We start from the raw sequence: 10623 nt of genomic DNA, 5'->3' as shown, positions 1-10623 counted from the left end.
CTCAACTTCTGGGGTGGTTTTTTCATTACACAGTGATACTGGGAAAATCTCACTGGGGATGAAATGTCTGAGCTCGTCTTTAAACATCACTGTCCTGTAGGCATACGTCAAACCCTGGGTAGGGTGTCTCTTTTTTAATTAATTGAAGTCTAGTTAATCTACTAATCTGAAGATTAGCTAATCTAATCTAGTTGTGTTAATTTCCGGTGTACAGCAGTGATTCAGTCATACATATTAATATACATATACATTCTTTTTCCTGTTCTCTCCATTATGGTTTAATCACGGGAGAACTGAATATTGTTCCTTGTGCTGTTCAGAATGATGTTGTGGTTTATCTGTCTCTTACGTGTAGTGCTTTGTATCTGCAAACCCCAAGCTCCTAAGGGTTTCTCACTTTTCGTTCTGTTTCTCAACTAGAGTGCTGTTGGCCTTTGAGCAGAACCAGTCTTCACTGTGTGGGACAGGCGCATGCTCATGGCGCCTGGCCCCTAGCGATTCCACGGCAGTCGAATTTCTGGGGATTGTGACCCCAGACACGCCCACCTGTGTCCACAGCCCGCAGCCCTCCCATGGCTGAGAATCACTGCCGCAGATCCTTGTTTCACCAAGGTCTAGGTTTGCATGCTCTTTGGAGCACAGTGAAGAACTATTTCTTCAAACTTTGTTTTATTCAGTTCAGTTCAGTCGCTCAGTCATGTCCGACTCTTTGCAACCCCATGGACTTCAGCACACCAGGCCTCCCTGTCCATCACCAACTCCCAGAGTTTACTCAGACTTATGTCCATTGAGTCAGTGACGCCATCCAACCATCTCATCCTCTGTCGTCCCCTTCTCCTGCTGCCTTCAGTCTTTCCCAGCATCAGGGTCTTTTCCAAAGAATCAGTTCTTCACATCAGGTGACCAAAGGATTGGAGTTTCAGCTTCAGCATCAGTCCTTCCAGTGAATATTCAGGACTGATTTCCCTTAGGATGGACTGGTCTCATCTCCTTTGTTTTGTTAGAGAATTTCAAATCTTCACAAAGAACTTTGTTAAGTTTGTATTTTATTGAATTTATTTTTGGCTGTGCTGGGTCTTCCTTGCTGCCCAGGCTTTCTCTCGTTGCCGTGAAGGGGGCTGCTGTATAGCTGCGGTGTGCAGGCTTCTCACTGCGGGGGCTTCTCTCGTTGGGGAGCACAGGCTCTAAGCTACAGGCGTGGGCTCAGGAGTTGTGGCAGGTGGGATCTTCCTGGAGCAGAGATGGAACCCATCTCCTGCACTGGCAGACGGATTCTTTCCCACTGAGCCCCCAGGGAAGCCCTCGTTCCTTTGTAAACAGTTGCTGAGTCTGCTGGAACCCCCTTGGCTGAGAGCCTTCAGTAACAGGCAGCCTGGGAGACCATTCCGTTTCCACAGTCCAGTCCAGGCGCAGGCATCTGGCTGTGCCTCAAGCAGCTCTGAGGAGCACAGCCCCACAGGTGGGCGGCGGAGGGTGGGCCGTCCAGGCTGCAGGCCTCACTGCTCCTCTGGGCGCGTCTGTCTCGGGCCGCCCAGTAGGAGTCATGTGGCCAGTAGGTGACCATATCACCCCTGCCCTCTGCCTGACTGGGACAAGCCTCTGGGTCTCCCTTTTGGACACTGGACAGTCATTTCTGGTGTTGTGGACACAAGATTGAGACCAGTTTCAGCTCTCCTGCTCCTGTGGAAGCTGCCACGTGGAGCAGCCAGAGCGGGTTTCACTCTGGATCTCAATCTGATTGGAGGATCCTGGGGTGATGGAAGTCTGGGCCACCTTGGTCAAGTCCCCTGCCTCTGGGCCCCAGTTTCCCCCATCACAGGTGCAGTGGGCAGGGCTCCACCTCAACTCCAGGAGCCCTGGGTTGGGGGTGGGTGGGCCCTCTCCCTGCCCAACCCCCCAACCTCCAATTGAATCCTGCAGAGATGGCAGATTGTGCCGGGAGTTACAGGAGTCATCCTGGGGTGAGGGCCCGGGACCACGGTGGGTCCTGCATCCTGTTTCTCGGCAGGACCTCGGCCAGCTCCTGCCCCCATGGGGACGATACCAGCACTGTCCTTGGTCTGAGGGCTCTCACCCTGAGGTGGGAGTCGCACCTGCCACCACTTCCCTGGACCCCACGTCAGTGGAGAAGCTTGGAGTGCTTCTCTTGCCAGCCACCTGACTCCCCGGGTCTGCCTGGGAAGAGGCACCGTGTCCTCCGTGTTCACCATGCGTGCAGCGGTGCCCTGGGGCCCGCCAGAGACCTGCCGCAGGAGATGGGGCATGGGAGGCATTGTGTGAAAATTCTCTAGGAGTCATGTGGCCAGTGGGTGACCACATGTCACCCCTGCCCTCTGCCTGGCAGGGACCAGCCTCTGGCTCTCCCTTTTGGACACTGGAGAGTTGTTTCTGATGTTGCTGTGGACTCAAGATTGAGACCGGATTCAGCTCCTCTGCTCCTATGGAAACTGCCACGTGGAGTAGCCAGAATGGGTTTCACTCTGGATCCCAATCTGACTGGATTGGAGGATCCTGGGGTGATGGAAATCTAGGCCACCTCAGTCAAGTCCCCTGCCTCTGAGCCTCAGTTTCCCCCATCAGGGGGGCTTGTCCAGGTAGACAGGAGTGAAGTGCTGGCCCTCCACGGCCGGATCCACATCGGCTCAGAAGGTCAAGTGCTGTGTGGGAGGTAGAGCTGTGGCAGGCAGCTAACCCAGGCCCGGGCTGGCGTGAACCAGGAGACACAGTGGGGCCGACACTGGCCCGTCTGCCTCCGCACCCTGGCCTGTCCCCGCCCCAGGGCCTTTTTACTGCAGTCCAGCTCCCCCAGCCCCTCCTTGGAGAGGACTCATCTCACCCTCCGCAGGCCCCGGAATTTTCTCAGTCCCACATCCTTAGCCATTCTACAGTGGGTCCCTGGGCCTTGGAGTCAGTAGATCACATGGGGTGAGCCCTCGGGTCACTCCCGGGTCTACAAGCTTGGTGGGAATGTGGTACCAGTCTGGGATGGAGCTCTCCAGACAAAGCCGGCTGCACAGATGGGGCATCCCAGCCATTGCCTGGGAACCGGGAGATTCTGGTCTCCACCCCCCAGCCCCGCTGTGAGGTTCTCAGAGCCTGACATGGTGACACCTCACAGGAAAGGGAGTGAAGTCAGGCCTCAGAGCCGTGGAGGGCCAGACCTTGGGGAGCTGCAGTATAAGGCCTGGGGTGGTCCCTTCAGTCATGAGGGCTGGAGGTGTGCAGGGGCGCAGGCAGGATGCAGGGGGCCGGGTCTGACCAGCCTGCTGGAAGGTGGGGGGTAGCTGCACCTGCTGGGTCAGCTCCAGGGCTGAGTGGGGGTCAGCAGACTCACCATCCCTGAGTCCTGGTGGGGGTGGAGGATGAGCAAAAGATGCTGAGGGCCGAGGAATGGAAGGGGGGTGGGGGAGCTGGAAGGTGGCTCACCCCAGCCCAGGGCTGGCACGAGGGGGTGGGGAGAGAGCACCAGGGGAAAGAGGGCCTGCCTCTCAGGGTTTAGAAACTGCCCAGGGTCAGGTCTGGGGTGGGCTGAGTCCACAGGGTGGGGGCCTGGCTTCCTGCCCTGGGTGCCCCTGCCCAGCCCCCTCTCTGCACCCCACGGGCATGACAATCCCCAGCAGGGAGCCCTGGATGAGCAGGCATGAAGAGGGCAGACGGCCCAATTGTAAGAGGCACTGACAGCTGAAAGGAAGGTATCCCTAACGGCAGGCTGCAGGCACCAGGACATGATGAGGGAGTAATCCAGCTCATGCAGGCCAAACAGCACGCCAGCCGTGGAAGGTGCAGGAAGGAGCTGGGAGCCGGGTGGTACCGCAGGCGCACTGGTGACCCGGAACACGCCCTGCCTTCCCCACACCCCACCGGCAGGATGCAGCCCACCAACCCCCAGAGAGGACAGAGACCGGCTGGAAACCAACATTTTATTGAGCTCTCCTCGCCCCGCAGAAATCCATTCCAGCAGATTCCCTGTGCCACGGGCATCCCAGACACGGGGGTGTGACCAGCACTCCCCCCGCCGCCCCCTGTTCGACCAACCCATGAGAGGGAGGCTCCATCTCAGGACAGGCCACTGCAGAGCGGGCTGGGGCCGGGAGAATGGGTCGTTAACCAGTAACGACCCCAGAGGTATAATAAATTCATTTCTCTTACAAAAAAAAAAAAAAAAACCAAGAAAAAAAAACTAGTATGAACCTCAGTGTCCCAGCACTCAGAGTTTAAATTAAAAAAAAAAAAGGCATCATCAGAAAACAGTTAAAAGACAACACCACCAAAACAGGGCCACCGCCAGGGTGGTGGTCGAGGGGGAGGGGCCAGCCCCACCCCCACACGAGTAGCGGCTCGGTCAGTGGAGGCGGCACCCCCAGCTGAGCATCGCCACCACCAGCAGGGACAGCGCCAGCTCGGGCCACAGGCTGGGCGACACCTGTGGGATGAAGGTGGCGACAGGTGAGGACCTCCAGTCGGCAGGAGGCCCGCCCGTTTAACCCCCCGCCCTGCGGACACGGGGAGCCAGCCAGGCGAGGGTGGGAACGGGGGTGGTGTGGGGAGTCATCGGCTAACATGGGGGCCGCAGGAAGAACTGGGGGGGTCTGGGACGGGGTGACTGGAAAGATGAGAAACACGGGAGGGGTAGGAGAGGACCATGGCCCGGAGGGTGCGGCAGTAGAGGAGGCCGGCCCACTGGGGGCTGCTGGTCTGCCAGGAAAACCGGTGTGATATTGACAGAATGGACTGCGGCATTCGGCCCGCACTGATGGGGAGGGAAGAGGAGGGGTCCGGAAAGCTGCTCGTTGGGACAAGAGGCAACTGTGAGCAGCCGGTCTGCCTGATGAAGGCAATTCCTGGCAGAGGGGGAAAAGCACAGCCCAGATGAGGAAGCAGATGCATGCATCCAGCCCATGAACCGCAGCATCAAACCCAGAGGCCCCTGGGGACCAGGCAGCGGTAGAAGATGCGGGGAGCGGGCAAGACGAGACAGTCGGGAGTGACATCCAGAGAGGGTGAGCCCCAAGCAGCTGCTCCAGAGCAGTCACCCCACACCGGATGGAAATCAAGGTCAGGAGTTCAAGGCTCGCTTACCCGGTCCCTGAGAGTCAGGAAGCTCCAGAGCCTTCGGTTCTCCCTGAGGTTGGTGAAAGCAACCATAAAGCTTCTCAGAACATCCCTGAGCCCTACATGGCTGTAGGGGAAAAACAAGCTGCAAGACAGAAAGGGGGCAGGGCCGTTACACAGGAGCAGGGGCAAGAGGTGGCCTCCAGGGACCGCTGGGGAGGAGAAGGCCTGTCCCCTCCCACCCACTGTCACCCGGCCCTCTGGTTCTAAATTCACCCCGTGAGGATCTGGACTTGCGTCCTGGGAGCTGGGCGACGCCCCACCGCTCATGGGCTCCCAGAGGCTGGTGCAGGAGGAGTCACGTTCCGAGAGAGACCTGGGCCCCTCTAAGGCAGGCTGCTTCCCTGGACACAAGACCCCCTGCCAGCTTGCATCCTAGTTATCGGTAGTCATGGTCTCTCTGGTCTCACCCGGCAAGTCTGCGAGGCTCTGAGAACCCGCAGGGAAGCTGGCAAACGCTGGCAGCTGAGTCCTCCTGCAAGGACTCCCACCCCCACACAGAAGACTGCCCATAACGCTGGGCACAGAGCTCCATCCCGGCTCCCTGAGCACTTCCTGTTGTCTTCAGTCAAGATTCTTCTGGAAAGAGGCTATCTTGGCTTGAGGATAGAGGGGAGAGGAGGGCACTGGGGTCTGCGGCCCAGGACAGCTCCAGAGACTAGAGGGCTCTGGGCTCCGAGCCGCGCCCCCACACCGGGAGTGGAGCCACGGGGGGCCAACCCTGGTCTACGGGCGTCCTGGGCCCAGTGGGGCTTGTCACCTGTACATGGTCATCCAGAAGGGCTCAACGAACTGGGGCAGCAGCAACCTCAGCTCCATCTCGTCGGCAATGGAGGCCAGCTGCATGGCCAGGTAGTGTGGACTGTCACTGCAGGGAGGCAAGGAAAGGGACCTGGGGTGGTTGGGCTGGTGACCCCATGCCCCCAGACCCCCAGATCCACCAAGGTGGGGGCAGCAGGGGGGGGCAGGGAACCCTCACACGCCCCCTCCTCTGGCTCCTACTTTGCTTCAGAAGAAGCCAGTGAGGGCCCATCCCCGGGGGAGGTCCCTGGAGCACAGATGCTGGACCCTGGGGAGGGGGCTGCCCCGGTGGAGCCTGCCCCCACCCCCCGTTTTGTGGGAAGGCAGGGAGGTACTCAATGCCTGTGACAACAATTAGCCTCCCTTCCCCTCCAAGGTAATCCAAGCACCCCAGGAAGTCCAGGGAGGTACCTGGGACGTGTTTCCCAGTCCCTAATCCCGAACCCACCTCTGATGTCACCACCCCTTCTGAGAAAGGAGGGGCTACGTGGCCCTCCCCGACCACTGACTCCCTGATGGAAACGGAGATGCTCACATTCACACTCTGGGCACCTGGGCCGGCTTCAGCCTTGCTCCCAGGGTGCTGCCCACATTCCAACCCGGTGACTTGGCTGGAAATTCCCCGGACTCCAAGTCCCTCCCAGCCTAGCCCCAGCCACCTGCCCAGTCTGGGCGGGGAGGTGGGGAGGAGGGGAGGGGGGACGGTGATGCTAGGGAGGGCTGGCGGGCAATCGGGTGGCAGGCTAAAGTCAGGACGACACCGCCCCCCAACTCCATCTACACGGAGGGGAAGGGGGCAGGTCCCCAAGTCCCTCCATACCTAAGATTCCAACCAGCCCCGAGCCCACGCCCAAGGCCTAATGGCTAAGAGTTTTCCGAGGCCTGAAGCAGGAGGGAAGCCTCTAGAAGCCTGGTGCTGATGCTGGGACAGTCTCCTCCTCCCTGCCTTGATCGCCAGGGTTGGGAACTGCATCTGAAGCCGCCTCCTGCTGGTTCTCTAAAACCAAATCCGTCTCCTATGAGACCTTGACGTGACTGTGGTCAGAAGGGCCAGGAGGCACTCCGTCAAGGCCACGAGCTCGAGTCATTCTGATGGCCAGCACTGCAGGGCGGTCCTGGGGCTGACTATGCTGGGTGCTCGGAGGGGTTCCTCTGTGAGCAGCTCCGCCCAGGGAGCTTGCCTCCGTGACCACGCCTGGGGAATTTCCACGCTGCAGCCCTGCCCAGAGAATGCAGAGGGCTCTGCTAACCACCTGCCACAGTCATTGACCAGGAATGAGGGTGGGCCGGGCCCAAGGCTACCCCTACCTGTAGGGGGAGATGGGGTGGAACTCCAAGATGCTGGTCACGCCGGGAAGCCCCGAGTCTTGGTCATCCAGGAAGCCTGGGCCATGGTTTTGTAGGAAGGTGTACAAAAAGAGGTTCCTAGAGAGGGGTCTTGCTTGATACATTTCTTCTCTGGAAGAAAAAGACAAGGAGTGGAGGCTCAGAAGTGTGCGATCTGGGGTATCACTTACTAGTCACCTTACCTCCACCCCAGCTCCCCCTGGCACGAATTCTGCTGTGTGCCTCTGGGAGGGTCACCATGCCTCTCTGTTCTCGCTCATCCATCTCAGGGATTTGGAGATTTATAAGGGGTCTCGCCTTCTTCCTTTGTGAAAAGAGAATCAGGGACTTCTTCCCTGGTGGACCAGTGGTTAGGACTTGACACTCTTCACTGCTGCGGCCCAGGTTCAATTCTTGGTCGGGGAACTAAGATCCCGCAAGTCATATGGTGTGGCCCCCCCAAAAAAGAGAAAATCGGACTATAAATGCAAGGCTCTAATGCTATCCCCAAGAGGCCTATAGTCAAACAAAAGATCCCAGATGTCTGATGTCATAGTGGACTAAAGCTGGGCTCCATCCAGAGTGCCAATTCCTTGGGTTCTGCCAGCTTCCTACTGCTACTCCCCCTAAGCAGAAAGAGGCAAATATCACAGGCTAAGCAAGGAAAAGTCACTCACAATCCCAACTCCCAGAGAGATAGTGTCAGTTTTTAAACACATGCAGAGCACACACATTTTCAAAACCGGGATCACGCCGAGGGGTGGGGTTGGATGAACTGGGAGACTGGGGTTGACATATATCAAAGCCGTGGTTTTTCCAACAGTCATGTACGGATGTGAGAGGTGGACCCTAAAGAAGGCTGGCAGCCAAAGAACTGATGCTTTTGGACTGTGGTGCTGGAGCAGACTCCTGAGAGCCCCTTGGACTGCAAGGAGATCAACCAGTCCTTCCTAAAGGAGATCAACCCTGAATATTCACTGGAAGGACTGACGCTGAAGCTGAAACTCCAATCCTTTGGCCACCGGATGCAAAGAACTGACTCACTGAAAAAGACCCTGATGCTGGGAAAGAGTGAAGGCAGGAGGAGAAGGGGACGACAGAGGATGAGAAGGTTGGATGGCATCACCGACTTAATGGACATGAGTTTGAGCAAACTCTGGGAGATGGTGAAGGACAAGGAAGCCTGGCGTGCTGCAGTCCATGGGGTCGAAAAGAGTTGGACACCACTTAGCGACTGAACAACAAAATGTATAAAACAGATAACTAATGAGAACCTTTAAAAAAAAAATAGGATCACTCCTTCCGCAGTATTTTATAACCTCCTTTCTCCAGTTGACTGTCTCACCTCTCCACTGCCCGGGCTCTCTGCTAATAGAACTAGCTTTCAATGGGGTGGCCCTGACGTGTGCTCATCTACGCCAGTGCTAATACTTCTGTTCTCACTTTCCCCGGCATGCCTTGCAGCTAGTGGCGGGCCTGTAACCCACTTCCGGTCAATGAGGTCTCAGTCTGAGCCGGGGGTTGAAGGGGAGCAGACACAGACGGGGCAGCTCTGTTTACATCATCAGGTGTGACAGCTGGTTAGGCCTATGACCGTGCTCACCAGAATGTACCCCACGCTGTATCCAACAGCCTTCGCTCCAGAACGCAATGAAGAGCCAAAGGGCCCGAGTTTAAATCCCAGCTCTTCCACTCAGGAGCTGTGTGACGCCACAGTTTTCTCATCGGTAATGTGTCAGGAGCAGCCCCCGGTCCACTAGGCTGCTGGAGGATGAAGGAGCCTCCTTTAAGTGTCAAAACAGTTTTGAAAACATTGATCCATTTATTTGGCTTGGTGCTGGGTCTCAGTGTATCATGTGGGAACTTTCATTCCGGTGCTCCGACTGTCTAGTTGTGACGCGCCCGTTTAGTTGCTCCAAGGTATGTGGAATCTTCGTTCCCCGACCAGGCTATGAACCTCTATCCCCTGCACTGCAAGGCAGATTCCTAACCGCTGGACCACCGGGGCGTCCCAAGTACTAACACTCTGAGCACAGCCTGGTGGGGAGCAGCACTGTTATGGCCTCTGTACCTCGATCCATTATTCTTTCAATAACAATTGATGCTGGGGACCTCCCTGGAGTCCCGTGGCTAGGACTCTGCGCTTCCACTGCCGGGAGCACCCACTGCTGGTCACGAAACTAAGATCCCACATGCCATGGATGTGCCCCGCCCCGCAAATTAACTGTATCAACAATCAGCTGGTTTACACCCAGGCCTCCTGCTCCCCAGGCCAGGGTGGACCAACATTCATTCCTGACTGCGGCTGAGAGGCACGCAAGCACAGGGACGCAGAGCCGCGCATAGAGCGCGCCATGTGCTCTCGGCGCTAAAGGGGGACGGCCGGAAACGCAGACAGGGCAGGGGCTCGTGGGCAGGCAGGTCAGTTTCCTGGGTCCTCCAGGTGCCGCCGGGCGAATCTAGACAAGTCATTCTCAACAGGGCAAGCAAACTGCACACAGAGATGGACATGACATCATCTGATGGCACACACAGGTATCTGGGTGTCTGGGGCACCCTGGCCTTTGAGAAAGAAATCGCACAAGGACAGCATTGTTCCACAGAGAATATGTGGCCAGAGCCTGCATCAAAGGGAGCGGGCTGCTTCAGTTTCCTGGGATAGAAACAGTCCTACATCTGTTCCAGATGAAAGCGCGACGTGAAAGGCAGGTCGCGGGCGCTGGGGCTGCAGAGAGCTGACGTGTAAACACAGCCACAGGGGCCACAAAAGAGCCCCAGTCTGACAGATGCCACCCGCACCTGTCAGGACAGCCCCTTCCCCCGTGGGCTGAAGGGCGATGTCAGGTCAGACCTCGTGGGTGGAGCCAGGAGGGTGGCCCCTGGCACCTCAGGCGGGCTTCGGGGAATGGTGCAGCCACCTGCTGAGGGCACCTGCAGGCAGAGTGTCAAAAGCAGGCTGCCCCCGCCGCCAGCGACCCCACCCCAACCCCGCTGCCAACCAGCAGGCCCGCCACACAGACAGGGAGGGTCCCGGGGACGTTTCTAAGACCCTACAAGGCTGTTAGCAACACAGACACCCAGCGCAGGTGGCACTCTGGGTGCCTAAATCTTCACCCCTTCGTTCTGGGGTCTATCAGTTAAAAGCTATGGAGTGAGCCCAGATCCACCTGCCACACTGCCCAAGAGTAGATGATGTAACTAGTGCGCTTTGAAGCCACTTCTGTAGCCAGGGATGACTCTCATCCCTTCCCCTTATGATCAGGAGATGCTGAACCAGGGCCACGGACCCTGCTCCCAGGTCAACCGCCCTGGAAGGAGGGGCACTGATGCCATGGTCGGGGAGGTGAGTGGCCTTCAGTTAGATTTATGGGGAAAAATGGTAAA

General features: G+C 57.6%; 1 protein-coding gene across 1 annotated transcript; it reads right to left on the bottom strand.

The window, feature by feature from the left end:
• Nucleotides 1–4342: 4342 nt before the first annotated feature.
• BIK (BCL2 interacting killer) lies at nt 4343–7364 on the bottom strand. Its single transcript, XM_052639311.1, has 4 exons — nt 7222–7364; nt 5873–5980; nt 5080–5197; nt 4343–4423 (listed from the first exon to the last, which is right to left on the bottom strand). Exons 1-4 carry the CDS (start codon nt 7362–7364, stop codon nt 4343–4345), a joined length of 450 nt encoding a protein of 149 aa, XP_052495271.1.
• Between the last annotated feature and the right edge of the window lie 3259 nt (nt 7365–10623).

This window comes from Budorcas taxicolor, chromosome 5, assembly GCF_023091745.1.
Source record: "Budorcas taxicolor isolate Tak-1 chromosome 5, Takin1.1, whole genome shotgun sequence".
NCBI lineage: Eukaryota > Metazoa > Chordata > Mammalia > Artiodactyla > Bovidae > Budorcas > Budorcas taxicolor.
The sequence above is the reverse complement of the archived record's forward strand: the minus strand, read 5'-3'. Positions and strand labels throughout refer to the sequence as shown.

What these genes read in the sequence shown, in the direction of transcription:
- BIK (XM_052639311.1), bottom strand. Translation starts at nt 7,364, where the DNA reads ATGTATCAAGCAAGACCCCTCTCTAGGAACCTCTTTTTGTACACCTTC. An exon ending in CACCCCATCTCCCCCTACAG is followed by an intron (nt 5,981 to 7,221) that starts GTAGGGGTAGCC and finishes GCCTCCCTGCAG; the next exon opens with TGACAGTCCACACTACCTGG. An exon ending in TTCTGGATGACCATGTACAG is followed by an intron (nt 5,198 to 5,872) that starts GTGACAAGCCCC and finishes TCTGTCTTGCAG; the next exon opens with CTTGTTTTTCCCCTACAGCC.